This window comes from Trachurus japonicus, chromosome 12 (assembly GCF_045865225.1).
Source record: "Trachurus japonicus isolate A0001 chromosome 12, Traja_1.0".
Taxonomy (NCBI): Eukaryota; Metazoa; Chordata; class Actinopteri; order Carangiformes; family Carangidae; genus Trachurus; species Trachurus japonicus.
Genome location: NC_140918.1, coordinates 23,926,958 through 23,952,266, shown reverse-complemented (window position 1 = coordinate 23,952,266; position 25,309 = coordinate 23,926,958). Strand labels below are relative to the sequence as shown.

At 41.3% G+C, this 25,309-nt stretch overlaps 2 protein-coding genes across 2 annotated transcripts in view; both read right to left on the bottom strand.

Moving 5' to 3' along the window:
• The window catches only part of igsf9a (immunoglobulin superfamily, member 9a), a 65,748-nt gene extending 52,452 nt beyond the window's left edge, over positions 1-13,296 (bottom strand). The window contains exon 1 of the mRNA XM_085793894.1: positions 12,979-13,296. The gene's annotated coding sequence lies outside the window, so the exon portion shown is untranslated. The remainder of the gene's footprint in view (positions 1-12,978) is intronic.
• A 703-nt stretch (positions 13,297-13,999) lies between these two features.
• LOC146977568 (transmembrane protein 230-like) lies at positions 14,000-21,664 on the bottom strand. Its single transcript, XM_085793892.1, has 4 exons — positions 21,523-21,664; positions 17,715-17,829; positions 17,255-17,377; positions 14,000-14,814 (listed from the first exon to the last, which is right to left on the bottom strand). Exons 2-4 carry the CDS (start codon positions 17,814-17,816, stop codon positions 14,674-14,676), a joined length of 366 nt encoding a protein of 121 aa, XP_085650018.1. The 5' UTR covers positions 17,817-17,829; positions 21,523-21,664; the 3' UTR covers positions 14,000-14,673.
• Positions 21,665-25,309: the final 3,645 nt, after the last annotated feature.

Here is a 25,309-nt window from a genome sequence, read left to right as displayed (position 1 = left end):
CAGTGATAATGTTCAGCTATAGCACAACAACTATAAGCTCCATGGGCAGAGAATGACCATAGCATTCAAATACAACTAAACTGTCACATGTTGTTTCCCTGCTGAGCTCGGTTGTGCTCACTGTGGTTATTATCATCATAATATTAACAAGTATGAAAATCCTGCTCGCCCCTCAGAATAAACCAGACACTGCATAAATGCCTGATGTGCTATCATATTAGAGGTGACTCAGTATAACCAGGGAGCTTCACTCCTGACAAACTGTGTCAATACAGGATTCAATCAGTGTTATTGATCAGCCCCACATGCTCATGAAAAGAGACATTTGACAACTCTTTCCTTCTGGTTTTCTGCAAAAATCACAACAACATTTTTCCCTCCAAAGCCATCAGCCTGCTCCTCTGTCAGCTGTCACCCACTGCCAGAGAGTGAAACCCTAAACGCATGTCAAACACAGAGCCTCATTCATTAAACAGCCCTAAACACGTTGTAACAGTGTGAGCTGTCTTACATTAAACCTTCAGTCCTGCAGTTTCTGTGTAAATCCAGCCATAAAATCCACAGCTCTGAACACTCTGCTCTCACAGCCAACAGCCAGGTTTCCTTCTTTCCATTCTTTTTCATAAATAAACATCACTTCTGCAACTTGTGTAAATCTTAGACACAGAAACAGCTTTTCATCTCCTCATGGCCGTTCAGTCATTGTGGGTTATTATGGCCCCATGTCAGCAGAGTGATGTTGTTCAAAGGTCTGCTGAGTACCTGACTCGAAACTTGGCCTTGAGTCAAGTACAAAGGTCCGTACACTAAAACTTAGCTTTAAAGTTATATGTGTGGTGATAAATTTAATATTCAATCCAAAGACACAATTGCAGATAAGAGGTGCATGTGGCTGGTTTAGCTTTTGCTACCAAGGCTGGTAGGTACAGTATGTCACTGCTGCTACAACCTATGTAAAATACAACAAACTGAAATATGGCATAGCCTATTTTCGGCTTTTTGCAGAATGATTGTCCATTCATGTGTGACATGCAGTAGTTTACAGTCATGCTAGCAGGTTTCTAAGATTGGGCTTAAAGCAGAGGTAAGCAGAATGTTTGTGTTAATATAAGTCTTAAATAGTTGTATCTTCCGACAGCAAAGAGTGTTTGGTCTGAAACACGGGTCTGTCAGTCACTCTGCTCTGCTCTGAGCCCAGGAGAAAACTTTCCTTGTATCCTACAACCTTTATCCAATGAGGAGAGAGAACGGCATAAAGGGGCGGTCCTCTCGCGTGCGCGTGAATGTGGTGACGTAGAGACGAGGGCGGGGACTGCTAACTCCATCTGCTGACAGGAAGTTAGCCAAAACCACCGGATCGCTTACTTCTGCTTTAACAGTGTTTCTCTAAATCCTGCTGCTAACATTATGCATTTAACATGCTTCCATTGTCAATGCCAACATGCTAATGTTTACAAGCACACTGTAGGCTACTGATATTTAAATGCCATCTTTGTTAGCCTGCAGGGATAATTAGAACAAAGTACATTGAGACTGATGTGAATGTCATAAGTTTCTAACCATGAACAAAGCTTCACTCAACGTAGTGGCTATTCGAGTTTTAAGTTTTATGTTGCTATAATACACACCATGTCTAAATTAAACACTTTTCATGTAGTGCTGCTGAACAGCCTGTGAGAGTGTCAGGTCAGAAATAACATCTATAGACTACCCAGATGGCAGAATAACATATCTGGCCCAGCATATGCCTGTGTCCTTGGCCCACTTCTGGTCCATACATGCCCACATCTGGGCAGAGTCCAGCTATCATTGTAACAGAATTGGTCCAGATGTGAGAGCATCCTAAAGCATCTTATAATCATGCTGTGTATGGGCCAGATTTTAACTAAAGAACCTCAATGGACAAGAATAGGCTAAAACAAGCATATGGCCAAATGTAAGCTAGAAATGAAGATTTGATACATCATTTACTGTCAAATCGTAGACCATGGCTTTAAAAACACAAAAAAATGAAGCATACTTTGACAGTGAACTGCAGGCCTTGTAGTCTGACAGCTTGAATGTTTAAATATGTGGGCTTGGTTGACCTACGTAAGGAAAATATGGGCTATTATCAAACGAGCTTCCAAAAGAAATGATTTAAATTCCATGTAATTTTAACAGTCAGAGACCGGATAGATTTGAAATTGACTTGAAATTGCCACTTCCAGGTCTAACCTCCTTCACAACAGTATTAGCCATATCCTGATAATTCCTGCTTCAAATCCTCCTCACCAATTGGTTCATTCAGATTTTTAGTACTCTGTAACACAGTCAACATTTCTCAGGCACTTTTTTTAACACCAGATCTCCAGAGCCCTGTTAGCTGACATGCTTTGAAATCTTTGAGATCTTACATCAGAGCGCTGATTGCCAGTTGCCTCTCACAGCTGAAAGATTGCTGCTCATTGGCATTCAACCTACTCTAACCACCTCTGCAGCAGTAATTGCCATTGTGATTAAGGTATTTCAGAGCTTAAAGCAGAAGTAAGCGATCCGGTCGTTTTGGGTAATGCTGCGTTCCAGGCCGGCTTTTGAAACCGTAAATTACAGCTTCAAGTCACAACTTACGACTTTGTAGCGTTCCAGGCAACCCACTCGTGTTTTTCCGACCTGTTTTACCTGTGAAAGTCACTATAACGGCCACTCGTAACTTCTGACCCGTGAACTCGTACCAGATCGAACTGGTACCACTTCACAGGTCGAAAAACACGAGTTACGAGTTGCCTTGAACGCACCATAACAGTCCTCGTCCCTACGTCACCACATTCACGCGCATCCCTTGGCTGCACACACAGAGAGGAATGCCCCTTTATGCCGTTCTCTCTCCTCATTGGATAAAGGTTGTAGGATACAAGGAAAGTTTTCTCCTGGGCTCAGAGCAGAGCAGAGGGACTGACAGACCCGTGTTTCAGACCAAACACTCTATGTAAGTGATTGCTGTCGGAAGATACAACTATTTAAGACTTATATTAACACAAATATATCACTTACTTCTGCTTCAAGTTCTGCTCCACACGAGGGCTATATTATTTCCTCTGCCCCCTGACAGTATACATTTTATTTTTTCATGGCTTTTGTGAGGTCCTGTTTTTTAACTCTAACAACATTTCCATCACAATTGGAGCTGTAGAGGTTTAACTAATGTTAGCTTGATATCTTGCAGTGGCTTACTCAACAGTCTATTGCTAGCAAGAAGTTGCTTTCCACAGGCAGTGTCTGTAGCTAGCCCAGCTGTGCAGGTCAACAAAATCCACTCTGGAAACGTTTTTTGTTGTGAAGAAAAAATATAAAAAATCTTCCAGGTTTATTCCACAGGATTACAAAACAAAGTGGCTGGCTAATACACTTGTAGCAACTAATTACTAAAAAGCAGGTAAGAAAACCGTTTGCTTCTCCAGCTATCAAGCTCTGACTGCCTGCTCTCAGATCAACAGGAAAATCCCCCACACCTATGCGTTCTTAAAGGGGAAGTATACCTTTTACCAACATATACTGAATCACATAAAAAACATGAATACCAATATGCTTTTAACATTTTTAATCACTATATAAACTTATAAATGAAATTATTAATCATTAAATCCTGTATACTTGTATATTATTGAATTATGCATCTTCTGAACACATTTCAATCATATGAACCGTATTTCTCATCCTGAACTCTACTTCTGCCTCTACATACCCGGCCCCTAATTGCTTTCTAGGGCAGAAACAATTACAACTTATATGAAGAAAGTCTTTCTTCCTAGTAAACACAAAGCAAAAACACTTTTAATCAGGTAAGTAACAGTCCTTCTCATGCTGCTTCTTGAAGTAAGCAGAGCTTTGTTATTGGCCTCTCAAGCTCATTAGTCTTTGTCTTGACTCGAACCTTGCGGACCATTCCATGTTCATCCTCCATAGTCTTGACGATCCTTCCCATCAGCCAGGAACCCCTCGGCGCTGATTCATCGACGATCAAGACTACATCTCCTGGGATGAAGTTCCGTGATGGGTGGTTCCATTTCTGTCTTTTCTGGAGTAGAGGGAGGTACTCTCTGGTCCAGCGCTTCCAGAAGAGATCACTCATATACTGGACTTGTCTCCATTTTCTGCGCGCATAATTGTCATCTGTCTGGAAGAGTCCCGGTGGTAAGTTTGGTTGAGTCTTCAGCAGCAGCAAGTGCTGTGGGGTGAGAGCTTCCAGATCGTTCATATCATTTGAAGGCGCGGTAATAGGCCTACTGTTCAGAATGGCCTCACATTCGCAGAAGAACGTTTGAAGACTTTCTTCATCCAAGCTTTGTTCTCTCAGCGTAGCAACCATGATCTTTCTGATGGAGCGGATGATTCTCTCCCACACCCCTCCGTGGTGTGATCCGGATGGAGGATTGAATATCCATTTGATGTCACGCTGGAGCAAGCTGTTCTCAATTTGTGAAGTATTCCACTCCTTTATTGCCTTTCTGAGCTCGCGGTCAGCTCCGACGAAATTAGTCCCATTATCGGATCGCATTTCTTTCACTTGACCCCTCCTTGCGATGAAGCGACGCAGAGCATGAATAAAGGAGTCTGTTTCCAGTGATGTCGCCATTTCGATGTGGACCGCACGACTTGCGAGACAGGTAAATATAACCCCGTACCTTTTTACATATGATCTTCCTCGTTTTACATTGAATGGTCCAAACAGATCAACTCCACTTCTGGTAAAAGGTGGTTCGTCCGGTACCACTCTGTTTCTTGGTAAGTCCGCCATAATTTGTGTGCCTGATGCACCGTGTTGTCTTCGACAGGTAGTACAGCGAGACAGCATTTTCCTGATTGTTGAGGGGGCGTCGATAATCCAGTATCGTTGACGTACATGAGACAAGACATGATTGCGTCCGCTGTGTCCCAGTCGCTCATGTGCATCCTGGAGAATCAGATCAGCCACACGATGGTCTTTAGGCAGGAGCATCGGGTGCTTGGCTTCGGCCGGCATGGATGCTCGACTGAGCCTCCCTCCAACACGAAGGATTCCCTCCTGAAGTTGCGGATTCAGTCTGCAGATTCGACTACTTTTCTTGACAGGCTCTTTTCTCTGAAGAGCAGATATTTCCTCTTGGAACTTCCTTTGCTGACAATGGCGGATGATATCCAGCTCAGCTTGTCGCAGATCATCCAGAGTCAGGTAAGTCTGTTTGAGACTCCTCTTGTATTTTGTCATCTCTTTGTTCACTTGTTCTTGGTCATTGTATAGTTCATTAGTTTCTTTTCTCTTCTTTGACAGGTTTACCAGGGTTCCTTTGACTCGAATGAGCCACGCCACCGCCTTCTTTAGCCGTATCCAGGAAGAGAAGTATTCTGTTAGTTGCTGCATTACATCAATGCTTTCTTCTACTGTCGTAGCATTAACGAGTATGCCTTTCTTGACCTCAGGATCCGCCACTGTAAGCTCCTCTAACTGAACATGCTTGTCCGGCCATTCTCTTTCTGGCTTGCTGAGGAAGGCAGGCCCTGAGATCCATACCTCGTTCTGCACGAAGACACTCACCCTTTGTCCCCTGGAAGCGTAATCAGCTGGATTCAACCGTGAGTTGATATAGCTCCATTGCTCCACTCTTGATGCTTGTAAGATTGTAGCGACCCTGTTTGCCACAAATGTCTTAAATCTCATGTTCTCGTTTGCTATGTACTTAAGTACAGCGGTGCTGTCTGTCCAGAACTTGGAATCTGACAGCGGAAGCTGCAGTTCTTTCTTTAGCGTGATGTCCACCTTCACAGCTAAGGTAGCCGCCGTCAGCTCCAGCCGCGGAATAGTCGTGGGTTTAAGAGGGGTAACTCTTGCCTTTCCCAAGACAAATGAGCAGTGTATCTTGTTGCTGCTATTCTTCTGAACCAGGTAAGTCACAGTACCGTAGCCTGTTTCGCTCGCGTCACTAAAGTGATGTAGTCGAGCCTCCACTGTTTCTCCAAAGTCAGGTGGCTTGAAGCACCGGTCCACTCCAACGTCGGTGAGCTGCTGAAGCTCTTCCATCCACCTTGACCATTGTTGTGCAAGATGGTCTGGCACAGCGTCGTCCCATCCTGTTCTCAGTCTGCACAGTTCCTGCAGGATGTTTTTGGCAGGCAGTATGACGGGAGACAACATCCCCAGTGGGTCGTAGACTGAACTCATCATTGACAAGATTCCCCGTCGGGTGAGAGGCCTCTGCTGGATGTTCACGTGGAACTTAAACTGATCCGACCGGATACACCACTGGACCCCTAAAGCCCTCTCAATGGCGAGTAATTCCTGGTCAAAGTCGAGGTTTTTGACTTCTGTTGCCCGGTCCTCTGGTGGAATACTTGACAACACATCCCGGTCGTTGGTCATCCATTTCGTTAGTCTGAATCCTCCTGTTAGACAGATGGCCTTCAGGTCTTGGTATAGCTTGACTGCTTCTTGTTCGGATGCAACTGATCTCAAACAGTCGTCGACATAGAAGTTACATAAAACTGTATCCACAACTGCTGCATCAAAAAATGCTCTTGTTATCTTCGGCACACCTTCTCAAAGCGTAACTCGCGCAGCTTGGTGAGGAGGTGGCGCCAAACAAGTGAACTTCCATCCTGTATTCTTGCAGCTCTTGTGAGACGTCGCCGTCCGGCCACCACAGGAACCTGAGAAGGTCAGCGTGTTCTGGCGGTACTTTAACTTGATGGAACATTGATTCCACATCCGCCATTATTGCAACCTGCTCTTGACGGAACCTTGTAAGACGCCGATGAGACTGCTTGTCATGTCAGGCCCTTGCAATAGTTTTGTTCATTGATGTGTGGTTCCTTGGTAAGAAGCCCCGCAGTCGAATACCACTCGTATTTTCTGCTTTTTAGGGTGGTAAAACACCGTGATGCGGGATAAACCACACCTTTCCATCGCTCCCGGTTTAAGTCTTCAATTGGTACTTTTACAGCGTAGCCCTTGTCGATCACCTTTTTCATGAAGCTGACGTAGTCTTCTTTGAATGTCTGGTTTCTCTGAAGTTCTTCTTCATGTTGAGTGCTCGTTGCTCTGCCACTGCTCTATTATTGGGCATTTTCACATCTTTGTTCTTCAACGGCAAACCCAATTGAGTAGTGGCCGTTGACCAGCTTGGCTGATTCCGAGACTCGATCCATGAAAAGCTGGTCTTCCTTGGACATTTCCAAATGCTCTAATTGAGCGTTCTCCGGAAAATCACACTTGAATTGCTGAGCCCATAATTCTTCCAGTCGAGCCACTGAGATGCGATTTATCTTAATCTGTGGGCATCCATGTTTTGTCCGACTTCCAATTTTCTCACGCAGCGTCCGTTTTACGGTCCATCCCAAGGCTGTACGTACTGCATACGGCCCATCTTTGATGCTGCGGATTACTTCCTCTGGTTCAAGGGCTTTCGCCACATCAGTTCCAATCAGAAGACCGACATCTGCGTTGATGGAAGGGATTCGTACACCTTGCAGATGTGGCCACTTATCCACGTCTTCTTGAGTAGGAATGTTCTCTTTACTCACGGGGATAACCTTTTGTGCAAAAACTTCTGTGAGCCCGATGAAGTCATCGCCTTCTAGGCTGCTCACTTCTAGGTCTGGTACAGCTTTGCAGGAGACTGCCTTTTGTTCTCCCATTGTGGTGAGTAGGATGTTCACATTTTTCCTTGCAGGTGAAGGTCATTTGCCAGCTTGTTAGTGCAGAAGGAAGCGTTACTTCCTGGATCCAGGAATGCATAACAAGTCAGCACCTTGTTTCCCCTCTTTGCCTTTACTCTCACAGGAACGATGGCGAGGATGCTATCAGTACCCCCGGCCCCAGTCTGGGAGCTTGTGTCCCCTGCATCCACAAATCCACTGACCACCTTCGGAGACTCGTCCTTAGGCTCCTCCTTCGAAGCCTCTTCCTTTGGTGAGTCTTTGGGTTTCTGTTTTATGTGTAAGAGTGTAGGGTGTGTTTGCTAAACATATCTGACAGCTCTTCTTTTCTTCACAGGCCTTACTCATGTGTCCTGCCATAAGACAACTGAAGCAGAGTCCTTTGCCCTTAAGGAACTCCAACTTTTCCTTGTGCAAAACATTTTTGAAGTTTTCTGCATTGTTCCATGGTATGGTCTCCCTGACAAAAGATACAAGTTTATTGAAGGCTTTATCCACATTTGTTCCTTTCTCCTGAGTTTTTCTTGTTTCCGTCCCAAACACCTTTCTCGGCTTTCTGTGCCATTTACTTCAGTGGCCAGTGTCGTGTAGTTTTTTCTTTCCACCTGTTCTTTTCAGTCTTACTGTCTGTCTGGCGTCTTGTTTGTCCTGGGATTTCGCCAAACAACAAGGGTGTGATGCCATTTCTGCTTGCATGGTGATGAACGTTACTACATCTTTAAACTTTGTCCGTCGATCTTGCCTTTTCTGAATGTCTATGGCGACACTCCTGAATCTCTCTCTCAGTCTGTAGGGGAGCTTTGCAATGATTGTGCGCATATTAGCAGCATTTTCCATCTCATCTAAGTACTCAAGGTCTGTCATTGCATTACTGCAGCTTGTGAGAAAGAGAGCGTACGATTCGAGTGCCCTGCTGTCTTCTGTTTTTTATGATAGGCCAGTTTAAAGCCTTGTCCAGGTAGGCCATGGATATCTTGTATTTATCCCCAAAGCGTTCTTTCAGAAGTCTCTTGGCTTCAGGATAGCCCTGTTCTGGGTCCATATGAAAGCAACTGCGCACTAAGTCATTAGGCGGTCCAATAGTGTGTTGTTCTAAATAGTAAAGACGATCTTTGCTATTTTCAGTCTTACTCTCTACGCTGTGTTCAAAAGCTCTCATGAAGAGACGATATTCTATTGGATCTCCTTTGAAAACAGGGATGTTCTGTGGTGGCAATGTAGAGAGCTTCTGTTGCCTTATTAGGCTTTCGGTGATGTCGTTTTGGCGTTGCATGACAATAACCAGGTTATCTGTATTCACAGAATTGTCCACTGAGTATACAGGAGCTTGTATGACATGGTCACCTGCATCTCTTCTTGTTGTGTGGCTATGCTGACCGCCACTGTTACCACTTTTACTGTAGTTGACATCGTACTTCACTGGAGTAGACGTTAGAACATCCATCCTACTTCCTTTCCCAGATCTGCCAGACACTTCTGAGCCTTCATATTTTTTTTAACACGGCCAGTTGAGCATCAGCTGCAGCGAGCCCGCTTGTAGCTCTAACTCTTCTTTTTCAGCCTTGAGCTGTAGTTCGTGTTTTTCTAAAGCCTGTCTCTTCTTCAATGTAGCCGACATGGCTAACAGAGCGGCTTTTCCTAACTCCACCTTTTAAGCGTCAGAACGAGCTGACGATGTTGCTGACACAGCACTGACAGATTTGGATTTTTTAGATTTCTTGGATGTGACTGACACGCTATCTTCTGGTTTTATCTCATCACTAAACCTTTTAGCTTCTTCTTGGCGTATCTTAGCCGCCCGTGTCCATGAATTCACTTCTCGTGCGAAGTCTGTGTGCTCACTGTTTCTTGCTCAAACCAATCCCTTTGATCTGTGTTCATATTCTCTTTATATCCTGTCTGGCAAAATAGGTCTTTAACCTGCTCATTTATTTCACTGAAGTCCTTTATCAGTTTCTACATATTCAGCCAACGGTTCTTTTCCAATGTTTTCCGCATTCAAATCATCATCCATTAAAGCATACAGTTCGTTCCTTTTATCAGTAAGTTGGCCCAGTATGGCTCTTCTTAAGGATATTTTCATTTGCAGATTATGTTCCAATCCTTTAAGCGTTGGTTTAACAACTCTCTTTTCTTTTTCCTCAGTTAGTCCTACCGTTTCTTCTGTTCCTGTCCCCGCCATGATTGTTTTGCAGTTGGTAATTCCAGTAATTATACAGGTTCCATTTGCTAACCAACAGTCACAAAACAGCAAAGACGAGGCTCATTGAGATCCAATGCTAGCTAGCACATTAGCTAACTACTCACAGTCATTTGCAGCCTCAGTAGGATGATTGAGAATATTCTTTCAGGTCCCTCGTTGAATCTTGAATCAGTCAATCCACAAACCTCTCCAAAGGCTTCTTGTCCAATGTCAAGCCGGTTTTCTTACTAATGTAGAGGTTTAACTAATGTTAGCTTGATATCTTGCAGTGGCTTACTCAACAGTCTATTGCTAGCAAGAAGTGCTTTTCCACAGGCAGTGTCTGTAGCTAGCCCAGCTGTGCAGGTCAACAAAATCCACTCTGGAAACGTTTTTTGTTGTGAAGAAAAAATATAAAAAATCTTCCAGGTTTATTCCACAGGATTACAAAACAAAGTGGCTGGCTAATACACTTGTAGCAACTAATTACTAAAAAGCAGGTAAGAAAACCGTTTGCTTCTCCAGCTATCAAGCTCTGACTGCCTGCTCTCAGATCAACAGGAAAATCCCCCACACCTATGCGTTCTTAAAGGGGAAGTATACCTTTTACCAACATATACTGAATCACATAAAAAACATGAATACCAATATGCTTTTAACATTTTTAATCACTATATAAACTTATAAATGAAATTATTAATCATTAAATCCTGTATACTTGTATATTATTGAATTATGCATCTTCTGAACACATTTCAATCATATGAACCGTATTTCTCATCCTGAACTCTACTTCTGCCTCTACAGGAGCCCTCTGCATGGCTCAGCTTGATATGCACTTAAGAGTAAAAGTGAGCAGAGGGGGAAAAAAAGGAAAAAGAAGAAGTGGAAGAGGATTCAACGATGGGGGTGCTGCATATGCTCAGAGTAAAAGCATTAGGTATAATTTTCAATGAACCAGAGTGCAGGTAGGCATAAGGCTACAGTCCTTTTGTTGATGAAACATGAATGAGAGAAAAAGATCATTAGATGCTTTTTAAACAGATGTTATATTGTATACATTATGCTCTTAGCTAAATGTTTCACCTGTTGCCATTAATCCACCACATCTGGTAATGGAAGATATCAGCTGTTGTCTATATCTTCTGCACTGTGCTGCCTTTTCAAGCATCTTACTGGCTTTTGTGATTGGCTAATGTGCTGCCAGCAGCAGATCCGTTGTCAGGGGTTTTATATCATTATTTTTTAGGAGGATATGAAGTCATTATACCGCAAAGGTCCAATGTTGGTTTCATAAAGTCAGGTCTAAAGTCATCAGAGTCAAGACTCAATTCTTAGGACAATTCTTAGGACATCTGGACTGTGCACAACCAACTGTATTATTGGGGATGTACAGTGATGTAAAACACTGTAAAGTGTGTGTGTGTGTGTGTGTGTGTGTGTGTGTGTGTGTGTGTGTGTGTGTGTGTGTGTGTGTGTGTGTGGGGGGGGGGTGATTTACATTTAAGGATACCGCATGAACTCAGTATTTTATTTTTACTAAATGTTTTGATGATTCAAGCATTACAGATCTCTGTCGTTCTTTTGTACCTTCATCTTGCAGTTTCAAGTGGGTGGGGCTACATTTGAAAACAGTGATGTCACATAATTTGGTGCACCAACCACAATTCAGCAACCTTTGAATCTAAATCTGACAGCTGTTGGATTATTGGTTTTCTGAGTGTTGAATTCAAATAATATGTAAAAAAAAAAAAATAGATTTCTGAGAAGTTCATTAAAGTTGAATATAAGTTTTAAAAACAGTTGTGGTAGTCGCTGCAGTGTTACAGAGACTTATGTATAATTCATCACAGAAATTATCATGTCATCATTTTTGTAAGAGCTACATTATTGTTGCTGGGTGGTGATTCAGAGCAGGGGAAACTTTTTTCTCATTCAAAACACTTCAGCAAGCTTTTTTAAAAAAGAAAGAAAATAAAAACAGCCATGAGCAATCCATTGGAAAAAGCAAAAAAAACACACTCTGGTGTGGGCTTGATAGGGTTTTGGAGGTAATGTGCATCTACTTCAGTCTGCTTTAAATAGCAGTGTGTGAAGTGCATCTTTATAATATGTGGAGTGAGGCAAATACTTGTCCTTCAAAAAAAAAAAAATACACAAAATTATTTTCCACTCAGTTCGCTTGATGTAAAACCTTATGGAAAAATATTATATTGTGGGAACTACGCCCATCCTCAGCACGCTCAGTCAAACCAGAAATAGAATTTGAAATCAGTCAATGAACCTTGTCAGGAGAAAGTTATGAGAATATTTCTCCCAATAATCTGTGAAATACAGATCGACTCTGGCCTCCAACAGCACAAAAAGATTTCATATTCTGAGTTATACATATTGCACAATTGTAATGTAAGTTTATACATGTATTCACTTCCTGTTCCCTTGTGGAATTAACTGACAAGTAAGTAATGCCAAGACTTCATTTTCAAACTATTAAAAAACAGCCTAATTAATCAGAATGCAAATTCCTTTCAAACAACAGTTATTAATCGTAATGAAACAACTATGAATTTGCTGTATTTCCAAAGCCCATATGGTTTTAACAGATGAAGAAGAGCTTCTGCATTATGTATAACAGCTCTTGGAAGTAAAGTTTCCAGTTTTCTAGACATTGACCACGTTCCCCCACAGTTTTCCCAGGGTTCAAGTAGCCCATTAATTTCTTATAATGGCTAGCACACCACTATTAACCAATTAAACCCATCAATGCCAGAGGGATAAACAACATCACAGACCCAGTGGAAATGATCAACACAGGTCAAAGTGACATTTCCAGGCTTCATCTGGTCCTGAGAAGTGACTGCTTGCTGAGTTCAAGCTCCACAAACTTTCAGTCGGTTTTATATTTCACATTATAATGAAAAGCCACCGAAGAAAATTCATTACTGACGTTTAAATGCATGACATAGTTCCGGGGATTGAGGAGGAAATTTCGCACTCCTCAGTGTGAGCTCTGAGCTTTCATTTCTCATCCTTTCCAAGCTGCTGGAAACTTTCACATTCATTAACTTATCCTACTTGTTTCCCTTCCTTAAAAAAAGAAGAAATCATAACTTTTTATTTCTTACCTGTAGCACGGTTTGTGGCGGCCGCTGGTAGATTTCCTGTTAAAGACTCATCCGTCGCATGGTCTGGTTTCTATTAATCCATCTTTTACCACAGTTTGCTCGGTGTGGAGATCAGGTCACTGTCCGGAGAACTGAACTCAGGCCTTGTGGCTTCGTGGTGTTACAATCCACCTGAAATACGAGCGTTTTCTCTCTGGAAAGCCACCGGCGACAGGTGTTTCTCTCACGTACAGGTGACAACCAACGCACTGTGTTGCGTCCTCGCGGATCTCCCGAGCCCGAGCCCAACCCCCTCCTCCCCCTCCTGCCCTCCTCTCCAGTTCCACCCTGCTCTGGCTGCTCCTGTTTCCTTGTTATGATCAAAAGATTTCAACCACATCAAACTAAAGTTACCTACCAGCGTCCCATGAGCCCTTTAATGTTTCAACCAATGCATATTTAATAAAAGAGTTTGTTTGCGCAGGCACAGGATGAAAGACGGTGGGATTTTTTTTTTTTTTTAGCCTTTAATCCCTTGATGGCATCCAGTTTAGTGGTAACCACAAGAGGGTGTCCTTTACCTTTTGTTTGTGACCAGACCAAGATTAAAAGTTACACTTTCTGGACTTGTGAGAGTCCAAATAAACATTTTTTAATGAGATCTTCTGTTGGAGTGGAAAATGTGATCTCTGAGCATCTTATTCTCTCTGAAAGTGTCTCAGGAATGATGAGCTACTAAACTGCTCAATGCTGAACGTGTTTTTCCATTTGTGCTTGTGTTTTGATTTTTCTTTCTATTTGTGACTTTCTCTGAACAAAACAACTTCAACAAGTACTTATTTGTATGATTTGTTTGCTGTTCTTACTATTTTTTGTCCTCTATTTTCATAATTCTTTTCTCTCCGCACAGCAAATATTACAAGGACGGAGGGAAGCTTTGGATCTGTTTGTTTCCCAGTACATGTCCAGAATGAAGTTTTTGATAACAAAATAGTCCATAGTCTGAGCAGCAATCATCAATCACAGACAACCAAACTGCAGATCCTTGTTCAGATTTCCACTTTTATTTTATTTTGTAAATCAAGCAAATACATGTAAAAATACATTTTCCTTCCACATTTTATGAAATCAAACCACTATACACAAATAACAATACTTTATAAAGTAATACATTCCATTTAAAAATTTTGTTTCGTTCTGCAAATATATAATCTTCCAGGAGAAATACAGCCTCTCCAGCTCGTCAGGATATAATACAGACTACAGCCATAAATAAATATTTGGTTAAGATACCCTGTGCTATATGCACATAGATTCTCAGTCATCCAGGTCAAGGACTTTCTAGCAGTAGTAAACTGAAGGCATCTGTGTAGACTAAAAAAAAAAATGCTTCTAGTCATCCAAAGTTTGTTATCACCTCTTGAATGAGTGTTGAACATCAAAACGTAGCTGTGCTGCCATGGTCTCCATCATCATGTGTGTATGTGTAGGGGATGATGCGACACAGAGCAGAGAATAAATAAAACAGATTATAAAAATCAGCAAACTACGTAAAATCACGTGTCGACCTGTGTGAACACAATGCGCCTTTACAAACTTCTTTTTTTTTTGCTACATACATTCAGAACCTCAAAGTAAACAGCAGGCAACAGTCTCAGGATACACAGTGTGGCATAAAAGAGGGGATTCTCCACCAATCAGCAGATGTCATTTGGTTCAGTCGCCAAAATCTGGGATGTCGTCGTATGAGTAACCCCGGTAACCCTTAGCAGCGTAGTATGCAATTCTCAGATGGTAAAATCCAGGGAGGAAAACGAGCGTCCCTATGATGATGACAGGAATGGTGCGGTCTGGATGCTGAGGACAAAGGAGAAGAGAGGAGATTAGGAGCTGACATTCCTCCAGGTCTGTGTCAGATCAACTGTTTGCTTACCACTGTGCTGCCTCTCTAATGAGATGCTGGGGGAGGCATCACAGACTTCTTAATGTACTCAGCAAGCTTTAACATGCTTATGTCCACATTGCCCGCTAGCACGACATGTATGCATCCTCTGACTGAGAAGGCTGGAGGCAGGAGGCACACAGACGTGATGACTTCATCTGCCCGAGATCTGGTTTCATGTAAATCACCAGTCACTCCACATGCAGGGCGGAGAACCAGAAGAAGGCACACGCGGTCTTGAGCAACGCCAAAGTGATGTGTTTTGTTTCACCAGCAGATGGTAGCGTTGTGCACGTTGTGTTACCATGGCACTGTTTCTTTTCCCTTAAAGATGCACTGCTGCATGAAGCAGAGCCATGTTCCTCATCTTTTTAAACCTTTTATTTGCCTGTGTCATGTATTATGTTATATTGACATATATGATGCGGTACTTAAAGGATACATCCATCCAAAGTCCAAAGAAAACAGGCAGAAAACACAATTTAACATACAAAAAGGCACCGAAATGTGTTTTCTTATAGCTTGAGAGAAAAGAAAATGCATTTATGTTTTTTCTGTGCTTTCGCCTCTGTCTCATGGTCTTCATCTGGCAATCAAGTTTGGACAGTCGTATTGATGTCTCAGTTGTGATCACGTGTCCATACTTCAAGTCAAGATGACAATTAAGCCACCTCCATCAGAACTGATGAAACTCTACTGACCAGCTCAGGAGAAAGCTAGTAAGTAGACTTGGTATGTTCAGTTTAGGGAAATCAGACCCTTGATTCCTGATTCTAAAAGACAACTGTACCAAATTGGCATTAGCGTTGTTATGAAGTTGTAAAATGAAAAGTAACTAAAGGGTTGTTGTTGACTGTTCAGGATTTCTTTTCATAATTCTCAGTGGAGTCATTGACTTACAGTAGCTACAGTTCACAAGAACGCACACAAACACCCTCTCTCTCTCCATCTGAAACAAAAAACTGATTCAATTACATTCCTTCAAACCAAAACTCCTGCATGCCATTTCTCGATTACCTACTGCTTGAACCTAGTGTAATTTGTGATATTAGATACACCATTTTAAACCCATGTGGGCTAACTGGCAAATACACAAATAGTCTTACTCTGCCTTCATGTAAGATCAAATTTCTACAAATACAATCCGCAGACTACAAATAATGTTCACATTAACCTCCTACTGATAATTACAAATATAATATGTGCAGGCTCCGTTATCTCCCACATGGAGTCATGAATTTCAGAAGCAGAAGCCACAGCGGGGAAGCCACCAAAGTTGGCACTCCAAGGTATAAAATATCAAAATCATTAGTCACATTCAAACACACAACAAACCATTATGGCCAGGGAAAAAAAAGGGTGCAGCAGGAAATTGGCAGCAGAGCAATAAAATGTCAGGATGACTGTTCAATTACAGCTATTTAAAGAGATGATTAGCTGCAGCAAGAGTCTTCAAATTACTGCTGAGTTGAAATTCAGAAGGTTTTGTTTGGTTCCCGTTTTAGATGTGTGTCAAAAAAAGGGCAGACAATTGAAACCTGTCCAAAAGAAAAAAAGAAAGAGGAAAAAACAGCATCACATGGTCTGTTAGATTTACTGTCTTGTTTTCTTACTCTGTGATCCTGATTTAAATTAGAGTGAGTCAACCCACATCAAAAGAAATGGATCCACAGAATTATTTACTATATTAATGATAACTTACAGTTTTCATACAGGTCAAATAAGTGAGGAACGACATTTTAATTTGTGAGCTTTGGAGATGATTTTAGACTAGTTCTATTACCTGAACTCAGAGTCGGTCTGTTTCCCCTTCTTCCTAGACTTTACACTAAGTTAAACCTCGCAACAACTGACCATAGTTTTCATATTTAGCATTCAGATAAAATAGCAGTCTCTGCTTTCTCATCTCATTCACAGCAAGAAAGCAAATAAGCATTATGTCCCAAAATGTAAACCTATGTGTGTGTGTAAACATAAAGTTGAGCTGAAGAAACAAAGGCGATTAGAGACAACACAAACAAAAGCACAAATCTCTTCTATTTCACATATATGGGGAGAACAAAGACATAAATATTGTATAGCTTTCAAACGGAGTCATTTTTGGCACAAATGGATTTTCGCGTGATGTGTATTCTGGGAACAGGCCAGATGTACTTACTGTCAGAACACAACCATTATGGGAGAAAGTGACATGTTTAACAATAAGCTTCCTGGCAGCACTAGAGACTGTAGTTCAATACATAATAATGTGGACACACACTTAAAACACAGTATATCTACATCAACAAAATCAATTTGCCTTTTTAACAGATTTAAGAACCAAATAAACATTTAAAAAGATTCAATGAAACCCACCTCAACCTCGATGGTCCCCGCCAGAAGAAGGGACCCGAAGATGATCAGTAAGGAGCCAATCAGAAACAGGAATATTGCCAGTGCGATCGCCTTGTAGGGGATCTTTGGTGGACTCTTCTTGAACTTGAAAGTGGACAAAACACAAGACATTCAGTGTGGAGGTTCATAACGGCAGACACATACATCACTTGTATGATAAATATTAGAATTATTTCAGCGTATTTGAGCTTCAGCTCGAGACTTTAAAACTTTATCGGAGCTGTTCTTTTGCTGGCAGCAACTCGTATGTCCTCTGGTTTAATCACGAAAGGCCTTGGCACATTACCAGGAAGTCATTAATTGGGAATTAATTTATGGCGGTAAATCATTTAGTAATTAGCAAGCTGCTCAAAAATCCAAAGGGCTGAATGACACAACATCAGTTTTGTGGAGTTACCAAAAAGGAAAACAAGTCTCTCACCTGTAAGTCTATGTAACCGTCCTCATCAGCAGCCAGACGTGAATACTTGACCTTGTTGTTAGGCACTCCAGCACCCAACATATTGCTTCTGGCTGCCTTCATTATGGCATCGGAGCTGTTTGGAAAGAGAGATGCACAGAGGTAATCATCCATGATCACCACAATCATTTGTGATCTCAGTTCTCTGCTGTACGTTTCGACAGCGCTGCTCATTTATTCATAACATGTGGCTCACTGCATCCTGAGACTTTAAAGTTCTAACTACCAGCCAGGGTACGAACAGTACTGATTCAAGTCTGTCTGAAACTGCTGATCTCTTGGGATTTTCACAACACAACACACACAACCCTTCTCTTGATTTTTTTTTTTTTTTTCTCAGAATGGTGTGAAAAATAAAATTCATCCAGTAAAGCAAGCGGCTCTGTGGGCAGAAAGGCCTCATGAGAGATGTCAGAGGACAATGGCTCGACTGGTTGGAGCTGACAGAAAGGCAACAGATATTCTCTGTAACCGCGGTGAGCAGAGACGCCTCTCAGAATGAACAATACGTCCGCCCTTGAGGACAGACAGCAAACGGCAGAGGATCACGTCGGGTTCTACGACAGAAACCTGAGGCTGCACAGGGCGCAGAGTCACTAACAATCAACACTGGAAAAGTCATGTAGCCCGGTCTGGAGAATTTTGGGATTTCTGCTCAGGCAACAGATGGCAAGGTCACAGTTTGGCATCAACAGCAAGATGGACCATGGACCCATGGCGTTGGGCTGGGTCAACAGTCCATGCTGCTGATGGTAGGGGGAAGGAGTGAGGTGGCACCACTGTGGCATCCTGAGAAAACACAACCTTGTTGTAACTCGAGCCAAGTAAACGCACGAGCATCCGACAATTGTGACTGTTCCCAGGTGCACAACATCAGTTGAGTTGAGTTGAGTTGAGTTGTTTAGTTCAGCTTAGCTTAGTTTAATTTACTTTACTTTACTTTATTGTCATACACATTAAAAGTACTGTGTGCGGTCAATGCAATGAAAAGCAGTCTGCAACCTCTTCAACCCTCATCACAATTCAATAGTCATTAAAATAGTCTAAACAGCATTCAATAAACAATAAAAATAATTAGACTAAGCACTTGGTGCTACTGTTAAGCAGCCTGATGGCCTGTGTGACAAAAGCTATCCTTAAGGCGACTGGTGTGCGCCTTGATGCTCCTCAGACGCTTGCCTGAAGGGAGGTAGGCAAACAAGCTGACATCATCTGGACAGTCTGCCTTTTCAGTAAAGGGGTGAACCTATGGAATTCTGTACAGTGTTCACATGTATAGACATGGACTGCTATTGTTATGATCACGTAACTTGTTTGCTTTATTCTATTTTTTTATTGTTGATCGTCAGCTCTGTGTTTTTAAAAAGCAGCCTATGGACTGGTGAAAATCAGCATGTTTGCTACACCCAAGCAAAGCATCTGGTCTGCCCACTGGGACTGTCTCAATGTACTTGTAATAAACAAAATAAACATAAACATAATGTTTCCTCACTTTAGGCTCCTTAAAACCAACCAGTCATGGTTTGAATGCCCCAGTCTAACAGACTATTGTTGCTGATCATGTGCTTCTCCTCTGGGTCACAGTTTACCATCTTACAGCAGGAAAAAGGTCCCATGTGACAAAGCAGAAGTGGTCTGAAACGAGTTTAATGAGCATAACAATGAGTTCACTGAGGGTCGGCGACCTCCCCACTCCCCAGTCACCAGATCTGAATCCAGCTGAACACGTTTAGGGAATGTGGGAGAACGGGAGATGGACAGCATGGAAGTACAGCTGATAGATCTGTAGAAATGATGTAATACAGTCATGTCACCATGGCGCTGAGTCTCAAGGGAGAGTCTCTCCAACATCTTGTGGAGCCCATGATGCCAGACCCGAGGCTGCTTTGAGAACTAAGGGAGATTCCCAATGGTGCCCTAATAAAAGCTTAGTGAATGTGGACTATCACACAACCGACTGTAAGCAACACATATTCATTTTGAAAAGGTACAGCACACATTCAGCTGACCAGACTAAAAATGTTTGTTTGTGATCAGAAGACTCTCGTCCCCTCTTTTCATTTACACTACACCACCAAACTAATGTTTTCAGGCAAAGTCTGATACAACTTCCATCAGTGCTGAAACTGGGGCAAGGTCACAGAGGGTCCCTGTATTTTTTAGTGAAATGAGATGCATGCAGCACACTGTCGTGGTCATTTAGAGAACTTTTAATCTGTCTGCTTTTCTAAAAGACGTATTTTTCTGAAAAATCCAGCTAGAACAGAGGCTGTAATTTCCCAGACCCAGCAGGGAAAGAATCATTTGAAGTGCTGCCTCTGTTGAGAGAAACAGTATTATCTAGCAGTCCTTTGCTACCCTGTACCATCTACTGTTTCTTGTATTTATTCTACACAAGCCAGTCGGCATTATTAAACAAAACAAACAGGAAAAGAAACAAGAACAATACTTCAACAGTCATGTGCCCCAAAAGGGACTCAGAGAAGATATGATCACATATGATCTGGTGTTGTTTAAAGCCAAAGATTTGTTTATGCAGGCATATATCGTAGCTCTGTGTTTGCTTGCACTTGAGCCCCCACCCCCCCACGAGAGACTACATCCATGAATAAAAACTGTTATTCTTGCTTGAACAAAGAATGACGGAGCTTTCAGCATTGTGTTACTTTGCTGGCAGCTGTCACAGCGACTCAGCGTGGAGCTCCTGTGATGAGGAGAGCTGCAGGTTGGAGTTGTTGCAGCACTTACTGCAGCAGGGGAATACTTTGGTTTCAAAGGGAGAGACAGAACCTGACATGAAAAAATACCTCTCCTTGAGTTTTGATGATTTTCATCTTTTGTTTTCTGTTTCTGTTATAATAACATGAGGCAATTTGATATTTCCTGCACTACACGAGTTGCATCCTACGATTTCACACTTTGTAGCTATGTCTTGTTTACAAGACTTGGGCTAATACTTTAAGACAAATCTCTCTTGTTGTTTTTTGTTTGTTTTGTTTTTTTCTTTTTTTTTCCCCTAACCCTAACCCTAACCCTAACCCTTTTAATAAGTACACAACACAGGGGCTGATATTATACAGTATGTCTACACAGCATGAATGCCCTGGCAGCATGGGGAATTTTTTTGAAATAGCATTTTCAGACACTAAAGAGAGAAGGAAATATTTGTGAATTATTTTATTAGATAAAAAATTAGGCTAAATTTGAAAATGGACACAGAGGGAGTATGACTTCCCTTAAAAAAACAAATCAGCTTTATGCAGTGCACCTTGTAACGTTACACCTAGCCTACATGTTTTGTACAGTGCTACTTAAATATTTTAGTTCTCTAAGTTACTGTATTTTCAGTCAGTGGATTCATGTAAAGTGCGTTGTTCTAAGTTCTTGTAAAGCTATTTTTTGTAACCTCTCCGGTGTCTTACTGTGTCGCCATGTCTCCACGCACTTTAAGCCATCTAAAATCACGACATGGGCTATGGCTAATTACTGGTAACGGTAAAGTAGCAGGTCGTTTCTGTGCAGTTATAGTATCACGCACAGTAACTTAACTGAGACTGTTGACCAGCAAACAAGTCAGAGTGAAGCTGCAGAGCCACTCAGTGGGAGTCTAACACGAGTCCATATGTCTGACAGTCACTCCTATCTAACAGTTAATTAGCTGCAGCATTAGCTTGTTCCAAGTTGCGCCATTAAAACCAAGCTGCTGTAAAGTACCTGCGTCAACACGTCCGTTCAAAACTCGTTTCCTCTGCTCTCGTCTCTCTCTTACCTGAACCCGCTGTGTAACAAAGACAGTAAATGCTGTTATCCAGCGTAGACAGCCTCTCTGTGGTGCCACATCCACAATGTTTACATTTATTGATGGAAAATCTGCGTCAACTTCCTTGTTTTCCTACAGTGCGCATGCGCACAAACTACACACTCGTCTGCTCCCAGGCTTCATGACAAAGTTGTCCAGACCTATGGTCCAGACTGAGCATCTCGATCTCAACACAGCGGACATAGATGATTGAAGACGTAGTTGCTGACTTGAGAAATCTAAGCATTTTTTATTAGATTTTTCCTTTTATCAATATATCTATGTATTTTCACTATGCATTTTCTTTAGTTTTATTTTATTATTTATTTATTGCATTTATGTTAGAATCTTACTGTGTAGCCTATATTCTTGGAGATAGCCTAAAGGCTACCCAGACTGATTCAACTTGTAGTCAGTAGCCCAATCATCTATTTATGTGCACTGTAAAAAAAATATTCTCAAAAGTTTAAGTTTCCTTGATAAATATAATATAAAATACAATAGCCTAAATGTTTTATCAGGTAGCTATAGAATCTAAAATAAAGGTTGTTTTTTTTACAGCAAAAACACTATCTCTATTGTAATAATACTGGGTTATTGACTGTATATAATATTGTATTATTATTGTCAATAAGATATTATCCATCCCTTTGTCTGTTTGTATTATTCATACTAATTTGAATATCAAAAACAAATTTCTATCTTTATCAGTGTTGTGTTGAGTGTTGAGGAATAACTTTGAATTAATCTAGTGAATATATTAATTGATGTAAATGATTGTTTGTTGGTATTAGTCTTTTGCTAACAAAAATAGCACAGAAAAAATACTTTTACAGTTTTGTGGTCCGAAGTTTTCTTGGTTTTTATTCTTTTTTCCCCCTTTTCTTTAACAGTTGATGGGTAGTCAGTTGTGTTTTTGTCATTGAGGTTTTGAAGTCCAAAATAAAGGTACAATAACTGAATGTAATCCGACACATCGGGTTTCTCAAAGCTTTTGTTAAACTTCAGTTATTCACCTATACTTTTACTACTGTGTCTTTCATGTGCCTCTTTAAGTAATCACATTCCAGTCTGAGACCAGGACCCAACTTTTCTGTGAGAGATTGCTGAGAACAGACATTCTCAGAAATAGCCTACATTTATTCAATGTTTCCACCAGTTTTATTCTTTGTATGGTGTCAACTTTCTTTTTTAGGCACTGTGATAGAAAATGGAAATAATGCAGCCTTTAAGAAACAGTTTCAGCTTCTATCTGCATGAACACCTATTCATCTTATGTAAGCTACTTCGTTTCCTGATAAGTAAATGCACCAGCACTGAGGTAGTTTGTCACTTTCTGTCATTATTATCTGCTGTAGCTATACAAAGGCTGAGGTGTTGAAGTTCAATAAAGCAATAATATCCACTGCAAATTGTTTGCTTGTTCGAGTATCTACGAAATATATCTACATTAAAGAGCCAATCAGCTCTGTTAGACACAGCGGCAGTGCAATAAACACTTATGAAACTGATTTGGAAAAGGGCAGCATGCTCCTATCAAATCATAGCAACTGAGAAATATCACTAATGATTGCTTCACTGCTTAAACAGCCTGTGCCGACTACCAATCGCATCGTCCAATATACTGAAGGCAGCATCTCTTCTATCCGTCAGAGTGAGAATCAGAGAGGAAAAGGAGGAGAGTTCATACAGGTCAGGAAGTCTCAATAAATTACCCTGCAGATAAAACATGAAAGTGCAGCTCCACTGTACTTATGCGAATGTACAAATATATTTAGGTCACTTTACAGAAAGTTTAAATATAGCAATAGGACTATGAGTGTACTGTATGGGCCTATACTGTGCACATGCTGTCTGAGATATATTCGCAATGCTATGAGCTAAATGCTAACGTCTGCATGTTGATATATTCATAGGGACACTATCCTAATGTGTTATGTTCACGGTGCTCATTATCTTAGATTTGTGTGTCCACATGCTAATTAATTGCACATTAGTATTTTGCACAAAAGTACAGCTGAGGCTGAGACACTGGTGGGATTTAGTAGATGTTGACACAGCTTATTTCATTGAATAAATGAAGACTGTCCTGCTGATCGGGTGATCATTATAGACCAGAGTTATTCATCCTTTTAGGACTATGAACATCTGCACAAGTTTTTAACAATGCATCTAATTGTGGTTATTTCTTGTCCAACTGATTACCAGTGTGGAGACTGAGTAAAAATATCTGGCACACACACAATAATACAATATCCACAAGATGTTATCAAAAAAGATAAAGCAATTCAATTCAATTCAATTCAATTCAACTTTATTCATGAAGCGCATTTCATGCACAAGGCAGACTGTGTGTGCTTCACAACAGGTATATTACAGTAATCATTAAAAAATCAATTAGAAATCAGAGAGTGCAAGTGCAAGTAAACAATCATAAGTATGCCATCTTCACCACATACACACTTAAACTCACGCACACACCCACACAACCACATGCACACACACACGGTTCGACAGAACGCTGTGGAAAAAAGATTTAAAAAATGGCTACTGATGTGGCATGTCTAACTGTTTCAGGCAAGGCGTTCCATTTTTGTGGGGCATATACACTGGCAGCTGCCCCCCCTTCTTTGGATCTGGTGTGAGGGATGAGTAGGTTGCTACTGCCTCTTGACCAAAGTGTTCTTGCTGGGGTGTAAGTGATGAGCATATCTGTGATGTACTGAGGTGCAAGGCCATGTAGTGCTTTGAGCAGTATTTTGAAATTGATTCTTGTTCTAACGGTTAACCAGTGCAAAGATTTAAGAACGGGTGTGATGTGTTGATATTTCTTGGTACCAGTGAGAATGTGTAGCTGCATTTTGAATTAGTTGTAACCTACCTCTGAATACTTGATTTTGGGAGTACAGTGAATAAACCATTACAGTAATCTAGTCTACTTGTTATAAATGCATAGATACATTTTTCTGAGTCTGATTTTGACAGAAAGCCCCTAAATTTGGAAATGTTTTTGAGGTGATAGAATGATGATCTTGTAATGTGGTTGATATGACTTTGACATTAGATTGCTGTCGATAATTACACCCAGATTCATTGCTTCAGTTTTGCTGTCAAGAGAGAGAGAATTGAGATGTGATGCGTTTTTCTGTCTCTGAGCCTGTGCACGAAACATGAGAATTTCTGTTTTGTCTTTGTTTAGTTGTAAAAAAAAAAAGAAATTCTGACATCCATTGATTAATATCTTTGATACACTGAGTGAGGGATAATATGGGAGATAGGTCATCAGGGTGTAGTGAAATGTAAAGTTGCTAATGTGCATAATTATGGTAACTAAGATTATGTTTGCGTATGACGTGAGAGTGGAAGCATGTAGAGATTGAACAGCAGTGGTCCAAGAATTGACCCTTGGGGTATCCCACATGTAGGCCTAATGTTCATTTTGTAGGAGGATAAATCACCAATGGAGACATAAATCAGCCTATCATGATGGTAGGTTCTGAACCAGTTTAGAACTGGGCCAGAAAAGCCAACCCACCTTTCAAGCACTGTTTGTTTATTACAATGGTAAATGAATACAACACTTAGAGGCTCAAAACTTTTTGTATTAATTTAATTAATTTTAATGTAAATGATTGTCTGAAATCAGGTGCGGAGTGGTCATCGGGACGACCAGGAGATTTCCCGGTCGGCCGCCCAACCAATATGCTCAAGCTAACCAACAGGTTGCCCTGCGCCGCTGTGTGACCTCTATGACCAG